Source organism: Nematostella vectensis, chromosome 8, assembly GCF_932526225.1.
Source record: "Nematostella vectensis chromosome 8, jaNemVect1.1, whole genome shotgun sequence".
In the NCBI taxonomy this organism is placed as follows: Eukaryota; Metazoa; Cnidaria; class Anthozoa; order Actiniaria; family Edwardsiidae; genus Nematostella; species Nematostella vectensis.
The window spans coordinates 3,950,401-3,970,500 of NC_064041.1; the positions used below are offsets into that span (position 1 = coordinate 3,950,401).

The 20,100-nt window shown below is 40.8% G+C and overlaps 2 protein-coding genes across 2 annotated transcripts; both read right to left on the minus strand.

The window, feature by feature from the left end:
* Positions 1 to 32: 32 nt before the first annotated feature.
* Positions 33 to 1,578, minus strand: LOC5502799 (beta-1,3-galactosyltransferase 1). The gene has a single exon (XM_048731570.1). It carries the CDS (start codon positions 1,499 to 1,501, stop codon positions 308 to 310), a length of 1,194 nt encoding a protein of 397 aa, XP_048587527.1. The 5' UTR covers positions 1,502 to 1,578; the 3' UTR covers positions 33 to 307.
* A 5,216-nt stretch (positions 1,579 to 6,794) lies between these two features.
* On the minus strand, positions 6,795 to 15,350 carry LOC5502800 (band 7 protein AGAP004871). Its single transcript, XM_048731611.1, has 7 exons — positions 14,842 to 15,350; positions 12,009 to 12,118; positions 11,471 to 11,543; positions 10,389 to 10,675; positions 9,302 to 9,357; positions 8,548 to 8,626; positions 6,795 to 7,841 (listed from the first exon to the last, which is right to left on the minus strand). The coding sequence occupies exons 1-7, from the start codon at positions 15,014 to 15,016 to the stop codon at positions 7,650 to 7,652; spliced, it is 972 nt and encodes a 323-aa protein (XP_048587568.1). The 5' UTR covers positions 15,017 to 15,350; the 3' UTR covers positions 6,795 to 7,649.
* Between the last annotated feature and the right edge of the window lie 4,750 nt (positions 15,351 to 20,100).

A 20,100-nucleotide genomic window follows, 5' to 3' on the forward strand; every position in this document is an offset into this window, starting at 1 on the left:
AGTGGCTCGATACAGCGACGGTTTGAATCTTACTTGCGTGACGTGTTATCTGACGCGTGTGCATCTCACTTGCGTGACGTGCTATCTGACGTGTATGTGCAAGGTTCACTTGCGTTACGTGCTACCTAAAGTGTATATGTAAGGTTCACTTGCGTGACGTGCTACCTAAAGTGTATATGTAAGGTTTACTTGCGTGACGTGTTATCTGACGTGTGTGCAAGGCTTACTTTCGTGACATGCTATCTGACGTGTGTGTTTAAGGTTCACGTGCGTGACGTGCTATCTGACGTGTGTGTGTGTGCAAGGCTCACTTGCGTGACGTGCTATCTGACGTGTGCGTTAGCCTGTGGATTCTATCCATACATGCAGGCGTAATTCCGTGCCCTATCGCGACCTCGGATAACAACAAATCTAAATCAGACGATTCGCAAATGTCAGTATTCCCCACATATGCGTTAAACCCAGATATCCTGACCGCCTTGATCCCCAAATCACTCGCAGCGACACCTAAATACGCATCGTCCATATGAAACGGGCGACGAACCTTGGTATGATTTACCATCAAGGCCACCACATCGGCAGACACTACGTGAAATGCGCCCGCACAAAAAGGTGGAAAGATGTGTTGTTCATAGTATCTCTTACTGATACTCCATTTGTGTCCCTTTACACGCCCCACTATGTATCCCGTGTAAACATGGCCGCCGTAAAACCGCGTCCGTCGCCGTGTCCTCACGAGCCACGCAATAAGACTAGGAACCTTCACGTACACGTCGTCGTCTGTTTTTAAGATGTAACTGCAGCGTTGTTCGGCAGCCCAGACATGACTCATGAAAGTTTTAATAAGCAAATTGAAATAAATATCCTCGAAATCCCCGATTAGGATATCATTATAAGTATTGGCTTCTTTGATGACAAGCTCGTTGAGTGTTTTGTTTTGGGTTTTCCCTAATGTAAACACCACGCACCACTTCCTCTCTGAGCTATCGTGACTGGGGGAACCCCATGTCCTACGTATAGCGTGTCGCCGGGGGTAATATCTCGCATCGGCTCCTGAATTCACGACGACTAGTAGAAAATACTCGCTTTTGTTGATACCCGTAGGTTGAATTTCGGGCTTAACAACGCTGAAGTTAAATACTGGCCAGTACGTATCATCGGGAGGTTTCGAGGTTGACTTCGTTGCAGACAGCCCACTTGCGTGTGTAGTTTGAGAGCCAGGAGAATAATCTTTATTTCGCTGACTGCCAGATCTTTTCGTCCAAAAAAACTCGAGAGATCCTGGCAGTGTATAGCTTGTTTGTTCGTCTTTCAACTTAGTACTTTTCCCATCGGGCTTTCCAGCCCTGATCTTTCGTCTGATCGTTCTTCTCTGCAGCACGATGTTTGAATCGGCTTGATCAATGAATAACGAGTAGAACAAAGCCATGCAAGATAACAACCCAATGCAAGGCAAGAGGACTTGCATCACATGATATTTCTTTATACTGAAGCGTCGCATTTCGTATCCGTGACCACAGACACAGAAATAGATCTCTATGTGCAAAGCCGACCACGTTCTTCGCTTTTGAGAAATTCTCTGTCAGCACAACACACACTGTCACGCAATCATTTGAATTTTAATAAATGAATGTTACAATGGCTCACCACAAACCACCAAAAGCCATGATAACGAGCTGTGTGCGGTAGTCACGCCACGTGTTATAGGAAAGTTCCAGTCTTTAAACTATCTGTATTTGAAAACTTTTAAGTTTAAAAATTCCAATCAAAATTGTCATTTGTGTGCATCTAGTGTACTATTGATATCCGTTTAAAGAAAAAAAACACGCATAAGTGGTCTATGTGTACTTACTGTAGGTCGATCGTAGCAGGCCTCGTAAGATTGGGGGGACATAATACAGAAACATTAAAAAATATTTGGGGGCACAGCCATGCCCCTTACTGGTCATTTCCTTATAATTTTAGAAAATATCGGGGGGGCACGCCCCCAGTACCCCACGCCCTGCTACGGCCCTGCGTTGACAGGTGGTATCTTGCGAAACGGCTCGCTTGTGTTGTTTCGATTTAGCGGTTGTCGACTTCTTACATGGGGTTTTGAAGATGGGTTTTATATGCTCTGGCAAGACTGGATTGACTAATTGATTAACAAGTAATCGGCTGGATTAACTAATTAATGGCGTTTAGCGTTCTGCAAAGAAACAAACTCTCTAGTATGCTCTGGTCAGTACGCATACAGCGCATTGAATTGGAGGCATCCTTGGACCCAGGGCGACGCGGAGACCGGAAGCGTGTGTACGCGCGAAGACGAAAGAAATAGACGGGGGAAAAGACGCCCTGGGTAACTGCTCTGTGAGCGCTGGTTCTAAAAAAGGTTTCTAATCCAATTAATCGCCTGATTAGGCCAAACGCCTTTGCTACGGCTAGAATGCTGCTGCTGTTGTTGATGAAGATGATAATGATGATGGTGATGATGATGTTGGATGGGCATGGTGATGATGTTTGGGTTGACGATGGTAATGATGATGAATGATGCTGATCGTGATTATGATAATGACGATGTTGATGATGATTATAGCTGAAAAGATGATGATGATATATATTTTTATTTCAGGAGTAACAGCAGCCCTAAAGTGTGAGGACAAAAAGAGGAGGAAGCGGAGGATGGACCTACATGGTGTCGAGGCCATTTCGAAACAACAAGTAGTGCAGACAGACAGACAGAATGATCTTTCTCAGCTTCTCATTAAACCTTACATTGCAACACGTCACTAAAATGTTGCCAGAACTTAAGCGATTTCATTATAATGTATGCTTTACTTTTACTTTGTCATCTTGTTGCGAAGAGTAGTTCGAGTTGAATAAATTTGTATTCAGATATTCAGATAAATTATGCGGTAGAGTAAACGAACGGTCATCTCTATTCGCCATGATTACGTTGCGCAGGGAATTGAGTCGAGTTGACAAACGAACAGCATGCTTGGACGATGGTCAAAACCTACCATTGTCCTGCTTTTTTTCAGTATTACATCAACATGTTTACGACGCCACACGTCCCCTAAATGCTGTTGACTTATTAACTTGACACAATCCCCCGCTAAACGCAAGAATGTAGAATGGTAGGTAGAAACAGTGCTTTGGATTTTCTAAAGTTCCCAGAAAATTTTGCATGTTTTGGCTTGCGACACTTGAGTACTAGCTGATTCTTTCATATTCTACTGCTTCCAGCGATTTCGTATACTTGCGACGCATGCGCGGAGGCTCGGCGTCCAGAGCACGTGACCCCTGATGTTATGTTTTTCGTGACCAAAAAACCTGTTTTTGTTAACAGGGTGTCAACATTACAGGGCCGTAGCAGGGAGTGGGGACTAGTGGCAAGGCCCCCCCCCCCCCCCAATATCTTTAAAAGTAATAAAGAAATGACCGGAAGGGGGGTGGCCGTGCACCCAAATATTTTTTTAATAATCTGTATTGTGCCCCCCCCCCCCAATAATATTTCAAAGCCAGCTACGGCCCTGCATTACTGCTGTTTCTAGTATTTCGAGAACCTTCGCCGACGATTACCAACACCTTCTAGCTTCCATAGTCAAGAGACCAAGGTCTTATTCAAAAGTATGAGAGTCACGTGATCTGCTAAGCTGGTTGTACAAATACAGGCCTGTCCCGGGAGCAGCTGCAGGCCAGCTTCTTCAGCGCCCTTTTGTATTGCTGCACCCCGAACATGTAGATGATCGGGTCCAGTAAAGGATTTATGGCCCCTAGGGAGCCTACTGCCAAATGGACTTCATCCTTTACATGAATAAATGTTTTTAAGATCAATACCACCATGACTGGGAGCCAAGCAACAATTGATGTTAGTGTTACATAGAGAAGTGTCTTAGCAAGATGCCGGTCTTTCTGAATGGATCTTTGCTGTCCAGGTGCAATCTGGCTGTTCTGTTTTCTCATTTTTATAAAAATCACAAGGTAAGACACAGTTATCACCAGCAGTACTGTCAAACCACCAACACGCAACAAAACAAGAACTGTCCCAGACAACTCCACGGAAGCAAAAACTACGCCTACCAACCAGGTGACAAAGCAACAAGAAAAGTACAATCGTGAGCTAAGAATACGGTGACGTAGAGGCCAAACTATTGCGCACATGCGGTCTTGGGAGATGAGCGCTAATGACACAAAGTGGATTAAGGCCAGAAAAATATTAATCTTCTCCCTTGTTATCCGTAAGAGATTGGGCTGCAAGGGGTTAAAATCCATCAGCTCTATGCACACGACAGGCGCGTAAGCTGCTCCAAATAGAAAGTCTGTGATCGCAAGGTTGATGACGAAATAAACGCTCTTCTTGCGGAGATGACGATTTATCAGGAAGGTCGTTAAAGCAAGTAGATTTATGATAACCACAGATAATGAAACTACCGCCACGAAAACTATGAGACAAACTTGGTGTGTCCACTCGAGTTTGATACGTTCATTTGTTGAATCCATCGCTATCTTGTTAACCTTCGCTCAGTAGGCCTTTAACTGTAGAGAACTGAGCCAAACGGCTGGTCAAGTGGACAATTTATTGCGCCAAATCAAAAATAGAAAAAGATAGCAGATAACAATAAGGCTAATTAAAAATCCGGATTCTGATTACTTTTTGCTGCTGGACCATCCGGCATCTAGTGCGAAGTGCTTTTTCATTCGCCCGTCACCGGCCACTGCAAATAGACGTATTTTATTTTGTGAGTAAAATGTCTGCTTTGAGTGGAAAGCAATGTCACCTTCCTAACGGCAGATTGATGAAACGATTTAATTGAGCAATTTCATTTCCTTGTGTCAATACGTAAATTTCCCTGGTAAAAGATTTTAAAAGAAGCTACACTAAAACACCAAAAGACACCGAAACTTAGCCCATCTTTGCCAAAATGAAGCGTACTCGTAACATTGAGGGGGAAAAAACTTTTCCAAACTCATGAATTTGTTGCGCCAAATCAAAAAAAGGAAAAATAAATACATAACAAGGAAGCAAATCAAGACTCAAGATTCTGATTGCTTTTTCTGCTACTAAATATGCAGGGGCGTAGCAGGGGGTGGGGCACTTGGGGCACTTGCCACCCCCCCCCCCCCCCCCCACAAATTTTCAAACTATTTACACAAGCGTCGCTGTGCCCCTAAATATTTTCTTAATGTTTCGGTATAGTGCCCCCTCCCCCCCAATATGCTGCGCCACTTTTTGATGTGCAAAACCATCAGATCGGGAAAGCACGCTAGCATTCGAAATAATATTACTATAATAGCTATTATGAGTCTAGTCACAGACTAGAAATGCTACGACGTTTCTGTGGTATATTTCGTGCCGGGGGGGCGACTCCGATAAATACACACGTGGGTGATGTCGGCAAAATTGATTTTAACACTTTGGGATAACACTTTGGTTGTGGTCAACAGAAATTCTTACCACATTCGGTGTGCTTGAAGGAATTTTTAACCCTAAGAGATAGCAGATTCGGAAAAAAATCGTTAAACACTCTCTAAGGAATAGCAGTTTGTCAAATTTTATACCCTAAGAGCAGGATTTGAAAGAAAACGTAAAACATGGGATAGCAGTTGATCGAAATTTTATACCGTAATTGATAGGACGGTCACCCTCGTCTACTTTTCGGAAGAGTCCCCCCTCTAAGATTTCGTGTAGGAATGACGCACGAAATCGTTCCTTTCCAACAAGAAGCTCGGGGCTAAAGAAAATATACGAAAGTCGGTGGTCCCCTCTTCGATTATCCTAAGATGTCAGGACATTCTTCGATGTACGCAGAAGGTATATTACCTGGAGCGGAGCGGGCAAAGAAAATGTTGATGGGATGTTGTGGCCATGTTTTCTGCTCGCACAACCGTTTTCAGACTCTTTTACCAAATACGTTGCGTTTTTCTATTACTTTTATAACTACCATAAGCTGTTCCCTTATTTATATTATACAAATTGGGGAATTTGCCGTGCACTCTAGAAATTGCTTTGTCTAGTTTATGCTTCTTAATGTATCGCACGACAATAAACACAAGAAGTTTGCCGGTTAACCATTAATGACCCAAATGACCAGAGAAAAGGTTGTAGAGAAAAGTTTAAATTGGTGAGTTTTAGCGGATATCAATAGTTCACTAGATGCACACAAATAACTAATAGCCATGAGCACGTGGTCCATATCAAACATATTCCCCATGGATAGTGTCATTCGTATGTATTGCCTTATATGGGCATAGATGCTTATATTTAGAAGAGCTAAACTTTTCCCGCCCCCTGATCTCCAGAAAACATGGTAATTATACTGATTCCTGTCAATTTGAGACTCGCTGCAAAAATTATTAGGCAAAACTTGCTCGCTTGGTCAAATCTTTTCCTTACTAATCCTATGAAGTCCTTAGACCCAGGCCTCCAAGAGATTGACCGAGCGGGTTTGAAGGTCACCCAAATATTGATGTGTCACGCAATAGCCATGAGCACGTGGTCTGTCACCTAATAGCCATGAGCATGTGGTCTGTCACGCAATAGCCATGAGCACGAAATCTGTCACACAATAATAGCCGTAAGCAGGAGGTCTGTCACGCAACAGCCATGAGTATGTGGTGTGGAGTCGCTTTAGCACACGATACAAATAATTACTTTTTCTTTCAAAACAATTAAAATGCACAAAAGGCACGGCACAGAAGGCAAAGCCTGCTCCCCCCTGATTCCAGTAACCCCAACCCACCCCCCCCCCCCCCCGAATTCCAATGACAGCCCCCCTGCATCCACAGGGTCTATATTCCCAAGGACAACAACATTAGCTTGATATTATGTTTAATAATCAATTCATGGGATAACAAATTTTTACAATAAACAGAGACGCAAAAATTCGTCAACGCCAGGCCTTACAATTGCCTAGAAGAAGGACAGAATTGAAAGTCTAAAAGGCTAGCGTACTTTACCTCATTCTGTTTTCTTTATACCAAGTTCAAACGTCGTATTATCCATGAGCCGTATTCAATACAAATACATGCAAATGAATCTAGTCGATCGTTTCATCTGCATGTATTTCCATTGAATATGGCTTATGGATAGTACGACGTTTGAACTTAGCCTTAGTTATAGCATTAATTTTCTCTATTATCAATTTATATTACCAGTAAATATGAAAGCGGTGTTATAACATTATTTATGCAGATAAATTTGATCTCGCACAAAAGTCACAGTTTATTACAAAATATAAGTGAGAAAGAAGTTTAAAAAACACATTTTTTTCATGGCTTTCTCCGACCCGCCATGTTTTGTTCGTGCTTTTATACCATTGATGACAGAGAGTTGCTTGGAAACGGTTTCCCGCCAAAACACAACATAAAATAATTAGGGCGAAGTTTCCCGCTAAAATACAACACGAAATATTAAGCGCGAAGAACAGGGCACATGTGACAAACTGCGCCTAGAAAAGTATGCATTTCCTTTGCCATGATTTCTTTACGGGCAACAATGTCGAAAACAGTCATCTTGAGTCAATTGAACGTAGAAGAATGGTTTGCAAAGCCCCTAGCTAAACACGATTTCCGTGATGCTTAATGGTATGGCTACCTTTGGAAAACATAAAAATGTCGAAATACTGGCGCGGGGACGTTGCTTAGATACCGTGGCCTGGTTTTACTGTTCACACGGCGTTCATAAAGCGATTTAGTAAATTCATGGGAAGAGGGAAGATAATAGTGGAGTTCTTCTCAGCCGAGATGGTGTTCAGAGTTTGTAGGTAACGGAGCTGTAGCGCCGAAGGCGACCCATCCAGCACCTCCGCAGCGTTCTTCAGGGCGTGTGACGACTTCATCTCGCCTTCCGCCACAATGAACTGCAACGAACACCCCACACATTGTCACTCATTTGCGAATGACACGCAAATGCCAAAACCTTTTTATATGTCCAGCCTGATATTTAACCAAGTTTTAAGGACATGCTAAGAACATGCCGAGGTTCAGATAGCAGAAATATATTGCTAGGTTAGTCTGGCGTGTTCTAAATTTCAAAATTAAATTGTGTTCACAATAAAAACCTTAAATATTATTGCTATTGATCACTTGTGCAATTCTCTTCCTAATAATTCATTGGGTGTTATAATTTCATATACACTAAAATTCGACTTCCTTAAGAACATTTTCAGCCTTTAAATGCTCCAAAAATAAAACGATAAGTAAAAAAAATGTATATCATCACCATTATGAAAAAGGAATCTACTCTATCGATTCTTTTCTACAGCTGACTACATAATTGAGGTGGTAGGTTGGGAGATTTGATGACATATCAATTTATCAGTAGTTGGGCTGAAAGATAGCGCTGGGAAGCGCTGTCCACTAAACAGAGAAACGTTCGAGGTTCTGGAACCAGGGTAGCTGAAAGATTGATCGATTCACCTTCCCCACACCTTCCCACAACTCTTTGCAACGCCCACGTGGAATCGAGGTCAGGCGTCAGAATTGCCAAAGTTTGTTTTTATCATCGGTTTCACGCGCGCGTCGCAAAGAGATGTGGGAAGGTGAATTAAAATGATCATGCCTGACCTTGGCCTTGGCCTCACGGTGCGCTTCAGCCTCGGCAGCCATTGCGCGTTGCAGCTGGACAGGGAGACGAACGTCCTTCCTGCAGTGAGAACAAAATTAGTAGATCAATCACTCAAGGTCAGGTTATTAAAGTATGCCAATCACCCACTCCTTTGTTATGGTTTATCGTTGAAAATGCAGCGGTTTATTCGCAAGGAAACTTCAAAATAATAATCTACGAATGAACTCTGATATGTTATTGACGATATTTGATTGAAAACATCATGGTTACTTGCTTGAATGAGCCGATGGAAATGGATGCTTTGTGCCTCGCCATTGAGCGGGAGCATTAAATTTCGGAGTGATTGGCCCTTTGTTAACCTTCCTTCAGCTGGTATCCTGAATTATATATATATATATATATATATATTATTATTATTATTATTATTATTATTATTATTATTATTATTATTATTATTATTATTATTATTATTATTATTATTATTATTATTATTATTATTATTATTATTATTATTATTATAAGCGCAGATTCAACGTGGTAGAGTCGTAAGGCATAGAAGGCGCCTCAGGCAGCCAACAAACGATTCATGTCTGACCACGGATCATAACTTGAATTGAAGTTTCTGGATTTTACATTTACCTGTCAAAGCACATCAAGTGATACAATGTCTCGTAACTCCACAAAATTTGGCCGGTTTAACACACATAGGTCATACATTCGACTTGACCTGGACAATGTATACTGTATACGTACATTTCTACTCTCTCGACGCGCACGCCCCACGGCCCAGTGGCTTCGTCCAACATCCCCTGGCAAACGCAAATGAAACATGTTACAAGCTATACCCCCCATAACAGCATGTGTTGTCAAATGATCACAGAGAACTAAAGCAAAATTTTTTTCTGGACGACGGGATGCCGGCCAAAAGATTTGTTTGCTAAGGTCTGCTCTAACTCCATACTCCAACTTAACCAAAGTAGACGCGCAAAGTACTTGCTCCTTCACGTGGTCTTATAGAAGAGCCACTCTAGCAATGCGGAAGAGTTGGACGTTTGTCGCCCGTTCTTCCAGAAACGTCTTAATAATGACATAAACACAGTTTGATGCCAAACCGTGCTTACTAGTTAAAGGGGCCTCGTGGTACTGCGCATGTCTGGAGTCAGTGTTTATTGTAGGCTTTTTATTGTCTACAAACAGTTGAATTTTGAGCTGTAAATGCCTTGCAACATTTTTTTTTGAAAACTATGTTTATTGACAGTTTGCGGTAATTTCCTTTGAAGTATCCCACATGTACCAAAGGCTCATAAGTCAATATTAGAATTTGGCGGAAATTCATTGTGTCCGGGTCGGAGAACTATTTCAAAGCTCTTACCATGACACTGCCCCTTTAACCTCACAAATGTGGACTAACCAACAGTTAAACCCTCAATGCCTCAAGACTAGGTTAACTAGGTTCACATTATCGCGCATTCGTGATCTCGCCTTCATAATGAGGCTGTGCGGTCAGGGAGTGCACAGGATGTGCGCGTAACCCCCTCCCCCCCCCCTTTGCCGTAAAAAAGTAGGTCGTTTTTTGAAGGACCGTCAAATTCTATCCTTTTTCTATGATACCAATGACAGCCCTCCACCCCCCCCCCCCCCCCCCCCCTCAGCAAATCCAAATCCCGTTCCCACAGCCCAGGTACCTTGCCGCTGACATAAAGGTACGTGGGCCTGGGAACGTGACTGAGCAAATTCTGGGTATGCCTGCTGTGCGCATGCGTATTCGCGCCTTCATAGTGGATCTGCACGCATGCGTAATTGACCTTCATAGTGGATCTGCACGCATGCGTTATCGTACCTTCATGGTGGCGCTAATGTTGTCACGCTCGGACAGGATCTCGCAAAGTAGTTTGGAGCCCATCATGTTGCGCAGCGTGGTCTGCGCGAGAAGCTTGGTGGAACCGAAGGCGTTCTCCACATTGGTGATGGAGACTGTGGCGTTCTCCACCCGGAAGTAAACCACCGCGTCCACCGTGACAGTCACGCTATCCTTGGTTAGGACCTCTTGTGGCGGGACGTCAAATGACACGGTTCTTATGTCCACTTTCCGGAACTCATCAATGCAGGGAAGAACAAAAAATATTCCTGCAACACACGCGATAAGGTGAGTGCAAAAGAAAGACTACAAGCATTGGGAATTGATTTAAAAAATAGTCCAATTCCGATAGCAAGATTTCATTTAGTACAAAGAAACTCCTGCCATAAGGTCGTTGCATGGGCGTGTATAGGTGTTGGTTATGAATGATAAAAATAATAATAACAATAATAATAATAATAACAACAACAATAATAATAATAATTGGTTGATTGGTTGTGTTAGCTGTTGTGCACATGTTCTAGTCTTGTTCCAGAGGCCGCTGTTTTGTGCATGTTCCTTGTCTCCCATCCTATGTACTGTGGGATGTTACGTGCATGTCTCTTGTCCTATTGTCGGTTGTTGCCACATGTCTCTTGTCCTATTGTTGGTTGTTGCCACATGTCTCTTGTCCTATTGTCGGTTGTTGCGTGCATGTCTCTTGTCCTATTGTTGGTTGTTGCCACATGTCTCTTGTCCTATTGTCGGTTGTTGCGTGCATGTCTCTTGTCCTATTGTTGGTTGTTGCCACATGTCTCTTGTCCTATTGTTGGTTGTTGCGTGCATGTCTCTTGTCCTATTGTCGGTTGTTGCCACATGTCTCTTGTCCTATTGTTGGTTGTTGCGTGCATGTCTCTTGCCCTATTGTCGGTTGTTGCCACATGTCTCTTGTCCTATTATCGGTTGCTGCGTGCATGTCTCTTGTCCTATTGTCGGTTGTTGCGTGCATGTCTCTTGTCCTATTGTCGGTTGTTGCACACATGTCTCTTGTCTCATCCAAAAAGCTGTTGGAGGGCATTTCTAACCTGGGCCCCTAGCTCCACCCGATAATATCCGCCCGATCCTGAATATCACCGCCCTCTCGTATTCAGATACAACCTGCAAACAATAAAATAAACTGTTGCAGCTCTCCGTAAATCACTTGTCATCTCTGAGTAGCAGTAGTCAGAGTGGTATTTCGCAGTAAATTTCTAAACTCTTAAAAATAATTGTGGCATTGAAGAGCCTTAAAATATTTTCATGCCTCCCTTCTCCCAAACTCATTAAGTATGAAGCATTTTTAACTTCCTTCTCCCAAACTCATTAAGTATGAAGCATTTCTAACTTTGTGCCCCCCCCTCCTTCCATGTAAAATTTGCATCCACTGCTTAGGGAGGCTTGATAAACTGGAATGTCTGAAGTTTCAAACGTTTAAAATTGAATTTGCTTGTCTGAAAATACTTGTTGACAGCATCTTTGAATAACTCTAGATTACTAAAAAATAAAGCCTATAAATCAAAAAACAAGATTTGGAAAGCTGGCAGAGTCCTGTAGATGCAAGTTATCGTTATTCTAAGAGCATACCTTAAGACAAAAGAAAAGAGAGAAAGGGAATGTGCAGATGACCCCGATGTAACAGCAGATTGTGATGAATAAACCGATTAGCCCCATCTCTCCGCCATCTGGTTGACTTGCTAAAAACAACAAGAGAAAGAGAATGAGCTGGCAATTGACACTTTCTCTTTAGCATTTAGCATCATCACAGTAAGTAGCTTGGTTGTTGTACTCAAAAATAAAATGTATTGACAATCAGGCATGGGCAAATTGGCTGGATTTATCCTAAACCTTTTATCTTAAATTCACATCATCTATTTTAAACACCCCTCTGGTGTAAACACCTTAACACATTTTTATATTGGACGTCTCTGTGGACCCACTGATACTAGCTAATCTCTGTTTTCTTTTTTTCATTTTCGTTTTGTCTGTTAATAATTAATTTAATCTCTAGAAGGGCTAGAAATGGAGTTGTCTTATTTCCTATGCATATCAAGAAATATTTTGCTTAAAATGATATCCATTTCATGGCAAAAACAAAAATGGTATGAAAGATATGGAACAGAATAACGACCAGAAAGCTTCTCACATAGGAGAAATAATTATAATCCAAAAAAATATCACGAGTCCTAAGCCAAATAAAGTCAATTTTTCGACATGGCACGGCTCACAAAAAATGGAGACAATGGCTTTTGTCTCACATCAGTTGAACAAAATGGCTATTGCATAATTAATTAGTTTTAGAAGTATTTTATAAATAAACTCCCTATTGTCTTTTATCGGTTTTAAGGCCCCTTGGAGATCCTAAAACTAAAAATGGACAAAATTAACAAGATAAAAACCACACTGTATTTATGGGTAAAAAAACACTTTTAATGGGTACAAAACACCCTTAATTATCCCTAACAAAAAGTAGCTTTCTATAAGACACAAAGAGCTGACACTAATACTGAAAATCATTTTTTACATTTAGCTACCCTTACCAAATATTTAATAGCTAAAACTTATCATTTAATTTTTTTCATGTTTTTATCCCTTTGTATCTACTCTTTTTTCTTAAATCAATTTATATTACCTCATTAGTTTGAAAATATGTACAGCCCATGAATATCCCTATGCAGCTATTATAAGTCAGTGGGAGAATTCTTGTCAAATTTCTGGCCATCTCAAATCCACAAACTTTGAAAATTATCTCATACAGTACAGCCTTGTACTTTGTTCTTGAAAGGTCTCAAGATTATCCTGCTAGCAGAGTTTTTTTCCCGATTGTTTCTATCAGCTCACTTATCCGTGTCTCGGCTCTATTCTTTTGTTTTCACTCTTGTTTGTGACACAAACAGACTCGCGACATGGACAAGTAAACTGATAGAAAAAAAAAACAGGAAGAAAGCTCTGCAAGCAGGGTACAAGATCTTGCTCTTATTTTCTTCTTATATATGGTAACTCAACTTTATTCCAAATTTGTTTTTAAAAATAATCCAAGACTTACTTGGCTGAAAGGCTGTGTCCTACTGCCCTGACTGTTCACTATGACTGTTTCATAGATACAAATACATTTATTTTACCAGTCCTGATAACGACTTCTGGCGCACCAGCAACTCAGAGTTTCATGCTATTAGACAGCAATCATCAGGCTTTAGTCTTACCTAACAGTTCAGCTCCCTATTATCATTCGTTGCATAGAGCAGCATTTTGTATGCTGCCAGTATTTTGTTACTTAGCTCAGTTTGTTTATTTAACAGTGAGCATCACATTTGTTGAGTATATCTTGACAAGGCAAAGATTACAGTTTGATGGGCTGCTTCTGTACAGCTGTTTACTTTTACTAATGCATACTTAATGACAGATCATCTTCGAGAAAATAAAAAAAAATACACTGGCTATCTCACAGTCACTATCAAAGTAATCATCTGTGTAAGGAAATTGTTCTATTGATTTTCTAAGGAGTTTGAATTTTTCTATTTTACTTAGTGACATCGCTTCTGGTTTCTTTTGTGTGAGTTCAAAAATAAAAATACAAATAATTGTTCTGTATCTTTTTAGTAAATAAAATGCATGATTACTTTTTTAAATCTACTGTTTATATTTACAAAGCAAATATTAAGATCATGTCCAAGTTTAACTAAGCTTAAAGCAGGTAGCACATGAAAACATACGCACTTTAAAAGAGTATTGATATGTTTTAAAAAAACAAAACCCCTGTCCTGTAGTAGCCAAGGGAATAAGTACAAAAATAGACTACATGAATAAACAAGAAGAGAAGTTATGTTTGTACTCACAGACATAAAATAATACTATCATACAAGAAAACTATGAGGACGAATAAGGTTGGGTAATTTATACACAAATATTCATACAGACAGAAAAAATGTTAGCACAGCCAAAAGTGTGTTTTATGTATGGATAAGTAATTTATTTTTGTATGTGTACTAATTTTTATATCAATTGTGGAAGATTCCTTTTCTTATTTGAATTTCAATATTATTATATTATACCATTATTACAGAGAGGCCAATTACAGTGCCATTGAAGGCAGCATACAAAATTTTTACTTGTGAAAAATTAAAATTCTTTGCTTCTCGAACCATTATACAAAGTACTTTAATTTGCATCACTAAAATAACGTCCTTGAGAAACGAAATAATATGCAGTAAAAGGTGTCACAAAGTTAACACAAGATAAGTTAACACAAATAACAACAGTGATTGTACATACCGACAGTAAAATGTCAAGAGTCTGATTTTGACATTAGTACAAAAATCGCAAATTGCGCGGAAAACCATTGCGCGCACCCGATTTGCCTAAACTCCAAGCAGAAAGTAATGCACACAAGAGTAAAATTACAGGAAAATCCGACACTTACTGCTAGTGCACTGTACGGTAGGTAGTTGCTGGAAGGCACAGCCACGACGCTGTCCATTTAGAGATTCCGTTGACATGTTTGCGTCGTTTTCTTTGTCTTCTAGATCTTCCAACTCGAGGTCTTGTGCGCTTGATGTCCGCACGGGCGTAGGGCAGACTCGGTTTTGGCTTTGCATTCATGGGCAGCGAGTTTGAGAGTTTGTGGATGATGATCTAACACCATCCACTCCCCTCTTTAGCCTCGAATCATAGCTAGAGTAGAGTCGCGAACGCCGCTTCCATGTTCTTGCCACCTGCGTTTAGGCGCATCGAATGGAATGTCGTCATTCAAACATTGTCAAATGCTGGCAGTCTAAGGCCAAAGGGACGAATACCACGAAGGCGATAAATAGTCGGTCCCTTGGTTACATGCATTCTGACTACAATGACCCATACAACAGGGTTTTCATATTCAACTCATCAGAACTCTGACAAACCACCTGCTCGTCCGCCATGTTGGACATGAGGCAATGTAAGAGACTGGAAGCTAGAGTGCTTTACTTTGTTTACATATTGGGAATCCTGTGGTGACAGTGCTGAAAACCGCAAGACTAGTTTCAGTACCGAGCGGTTAAACCAGCCTCTTTGTTTTGAAATGGCGGCGTTTTACCGACGAACTGTCACATTTTGGCGAATGCTAAGAAAACTAGATCAAACCTAAGGCTCTAATTTTCTTTATGGCTCCCTCATTATCAAACAAATCTGTCATCTTTTGTACAGTATGGTTTTAATGCTGTACAGTAAGTAAAAACAACGACCCCAAGTCAGCCTTTCGTACCTTTACTCGAACGATTCAACACTGAGATTTTGTTTGTTTTCGCCAGAACACGCGCATGCGCATACGTTATTCAGCACTGTCTCCTGTGGTTAGGTTTTCCTTTGGGGAACGCGAAAGCGAGGCTTTTGTCATTGTTTATTTAACAAATTTCCCAATATACGAGGCGTCACGCGCCTCGTGACTCCATAACAATTTGATCATGAGGTGACGAATATCGTGGTTTATAAGAGTACACACCACGGAAACCTATGGGAAATTTTTTTTTTCTTTTTTTTACAACACAAACAACTAAAACAGTATTTTACAAAATCAAAACAAGGCGCGCTCATTTGAAATGCTGTGTTTTCCAGTGGTGCGCGATCGCACGCAACCAGGGTTTGTAGCGAAAACTTTAGCTTCAAAACCTTGCAGCTTGCAGTCTTCGTTTCTTTTAGTGTCCTTTTGTAAGGATGGAAAATACATTTACTAGAAAAGATTGAGAACCGAATTTATCGAATTTGAATCAAGGTTTTACGTCTCTACCTCGCTTCAAGTGAACCTGCGAGGATTGTGTGAATGACGAATCCCGTGGTATGTCCTCTGATTTGTCATAGCTAACAACCAATCAGAAAGCGAGATTACACGCAAGTGTTGTTCTTGCGACTTGTTACAGCCGCTACTTGCGAGCTGCGAGCTTTTGCAGCGACAATCTGGCGGGCCGACAAAACCCGAACGAGAAAAGATAAAATAATTTATAAGAGTCCGCGCTATTTAGAGAGTGTTCATTATTTATGGCCGAGGGGGGGGGGGGGGGGGCATTCAGCACCATTCCACTTGAGTTGTCTGTACAACCCCCCCTTTGTCAACATCAAAACTTTGTTGACCTCCCCCAGGAGAAACCCAAAAACTTGTTTGACCCCCTCCTTTTCTTTAAAAAAAAAATGCACAAAACTACATTTATAATATGAAATATATATACATATAAACAAATCATGCAAATGAAAAGCAACTAAGAAATAATATTTCTTATAAGTCAAATGTGTGCCATTGTGGCGTTTGTAAAAACAGTAAAGAATATGTATCTATACCTATATCTTTCTTTGCATGCCATATCACTAGTCCATATCACGCAGGACAATTTTATATTTTACTGCACGGGACTGTCCTAATAAAAGATAAAACCGTCCTGTGCCCTTGGTCTGATAGATCTCCCAGATCTGGTACTCGCGGGGGGTGTTCAAAGCAAAGGTATCCGAGTCAGACTTGTTGACATTGACATTATCTAATAACCTGCCATACTGGATTCCTAGTACATTAAACAAATGCATATATTTCAGTGATTGTTTTTTATTGATCCTTTAGGTCAAACTTAATACCATTTTTGATAATATCGATTTACCTACTTATTATGAAAATATTCAAAATGGCCGCGCGGAGTTTGAAACTTGAATTTGTTTTGTTAGCGAGACGTCGCATCGCAAAAAGTGATCAAAACAGCAAAATATCCTGCTCTATACCAAGTTTGATATTAGATTAATGAGTTCCTGTATTCGAAAGTAAAATATCGTTCGGGAAACCTTTTCAAATTGAGCGCTTTTATTTGAGACTGCCGTAAAATCGAACTCTTTTCGTAATGTCTACGTTTAGAAAAAGATGAATATGAGTGTGATGTACCAAATTCTACGGCTTAGAACCTTGACAGGATTAGACTAGGATAAATGAGGATCATGGCATAGTAAAACAATTTTCACCACAAGCCAAAATGAGTGCCGACAAGGTATGGTGAAAGTTGAGGAGAGCGGAGGTTGAATTGTGAGAACGAATGTGCAAGTCAAGGCCCAACATCTGTACTTCAACAGGGAAAAAACGCCGAAGAATAGGTATGAAAATCCGTGTAAACATATAGCCGAAAAGCATTTTACCCTTCCCTTGTCTCTGGGGGTTCTTTGCCAAAATCTTTGCCAAAATGTCTTGCCCTGCGACCACCACAACAACATGGGGGGGGGGGGGGGGGGACTCTAGCTGTAAACATGGCTGTTGGTTCCGACAGATACGAACATTTTATGCCCCATAAAGAATGGAACCGTGCCACCCTAAGAATATGCCCGCAGCCCGCATATGAATTCTGTACCCAAAACTCCACAAAGAATGGATACCCCCCCCCCCCAAAAAAAAAAAAGTAACCCAAACCTGAGTTCTACTCCTAAAACATACAATAGCTCGAAACTTGCCAGCCCCGTAAAAAATACTATAGATGTCAATTTAAAAGTCAAATTTGCTTATCAAATTGAATTTATTTATTCCCTTTTATAAAAAATAACTCTATACTCCTCATCTCCTAAGGCTCTAGTCATCAAATCCGGTACTTTTTTACTTCCTTGTCCTGTAAAATACATTTATAAAAATCAATAATGTGAGCATTTGTGGTAAGGACTTTTTTCTACAACGAGTAATAGCCAACTAATGCAGCAATGTATAATGACTGCCATCCCTGAGATTTACAGATCATAGCAAATTTTATTCCAGGATCAAATATAAACATTGAAACATAGTACTTTCATGTACGCGGCCATTCTGTATACGATTTTAGCTTCAATTTTTCCTGCCATTTTCCCTACCATTCTGTATGAGACTCATTTTAGTTTAAATATCTCAGCTAAAATTTCTTCTTGGAGTATCTTCATTCCGAGTGTGAAAGCGAGATAAATCCAGGGAAATTCTGTGCAGTTGTATGACTCGAAGAAGCGTACAACTAAATAATTGGTGATCAATGTTATATCCTGCTAGCAGTGGCTTACCCTTCCGCGTTCATTACAGTACGATTCGGTGAAGTCGTAAGAATAAACCTTCAAATGAGGTCTCTTGCCGCCGATGAGAAACAACACAAATAGGATATATCTAACGCACTGAGTTAGCGAAATCCTTGCTTAAACAGATAAAAAGAGATCACTGCTAGCAGAGAGTTAAAAAGCAGCGTTCAACATGATTTTAGTCATTCGACAAAACCGCCATTTTGTTTTCCTACTCTGAGTTGAGGCGTGTCCGAGTGAGACTGGGCATAGTAATACTTATCTCTGATTGGTTAATTAGATTGTTTAACAAATATAACCAAAAATGGTAATGTTCCACACTGTAAAATGAACTACTACCGAGTAATAAACATTGTTGAATTTGTTCTTTGTGGGACAAAAGACACGGCTCAACAGCAGTAAAAGTAGCCGTAATATGTTATTGGCAACGCTAGGAAACAGCTTTTCTTGCATTTTGATTACTCATTTCAATAATAATAAATAAATAAAGGTTTCCCACTTTTAAAGGATGAAACTTTTTTGACCCCCCCTTCAACCACATTGAAACTTTAATTACCCCCCCCCCCCCCCCCCACAATCAACGTACCCAAAACCCCTTGGCCAAAAATGATAAACACTCCCTAACAGGCCATCCACGTCACTTTTACAATTTTAAACTATTTTTCGCATTTCCCATTAAATCTTGGCTTCAAGAATTCTGGTTGCTCGAACTGGAAGTACACTGGTGCGATTGCAAAAACGTTTACTTTTTGCAATCCCAAACGTGGAATTTTCAAATAAATGCTATTTTAGAAAGAGTGATTGTCCTCTAGCCCTTTTCCGTGTCTTGTGTGTAGGTAAATACTTGAGTGTGCGTACATGTGTCTTGTGTTTAGCTAAATACGTGAATGTGCGTACATGTGTCTTGTGTGCAGCTAAATACGTGAATGTGCGTACATCTGTCTTGTGTGCAGCTAAATACGTGAATGTGCGTACATGTGCCTTGTGTGTAGCTAAATACGTGAATGTGCGTACATGTGTCTTGTGTGTAGCTAAATACGTGAGTGTGCGTACATGTGCCTTGTGTGTAGCTAAATACGTGAATGTGCGTACATGTGTCTTGTGTGCAGCTTAATACGTGAGTGTGCGTACATGTGTCTTGTGTGCAGCTTATCACGTGAGTGTGCGTACACGTGTCTTGTGTGTAGCTAAATACGTGAATGTGCGTACACGTGTCTTGTGTGTAGCTAAATACGTGAGTGTGCGTACATGTGCCTTGTGTGTAGCTAAATACGTGAATGTGCGTACATGTGTCTTGTGTGCAGCTTAATACGTGAGTGTGCGTACATGTGTCTTGTGTGCAGCTTATCACGTGAGTGTGCGTACATGTGTCTTGTGTGTAGCTAAATACGTGAATGTGCGTACATGTGTCTTGTGTGTAGCTAAATACGTGAGTGTGCGTACATGTGTCTTGTGTGTAGCTAAATACGTGAGTGTGCGTACATGTGTCTCGTGTGTAGCTTATCACGTGAGTGTGCGTACATGTGTCTTGTGTGCAGCTAAATATGTGAGTGTGCGTACATGTGTCTCGTGTGTAGCTAAATACGTGAATGTGCGTACACGTGTCTAGTGTGCAGCTAAATATGTGAGTGTGCGTACATGTGTCTCGTGTGTA

Bases quoted from the DNA above. Each gene is read 5' to 3' on its own strand.
- LOC5502799 (XM_048731570.1), bottom strand. From the start codon at position 1,501: ATGCGACGCTTCAGTATAAAGAAATATCATGTGATGCAAGTCCTCTTG.
- LOC5502800 (XM_048731611.1), bottom strand. From the start codon at position 15,016: ATGCAAAGCCAAAACCGAGTCTGCCCTACGCCCGTGCGGACATCAAGC. The intron at 9,358-10,388 runs GTACGATAACGC...TGCGTTTGCCAG, and splicing joins ACATTAGCGCCACCATGAAG to GGGATGTTGGACGAAGCCAC. The intron at 7,842-8,547 runs GTCAGGCATGAT...TGTTCGTTGCAG, and splicing joins ACCGTGAGGCCAAGGCCAAG to TTCATTGTGGCGGAAGGCGA.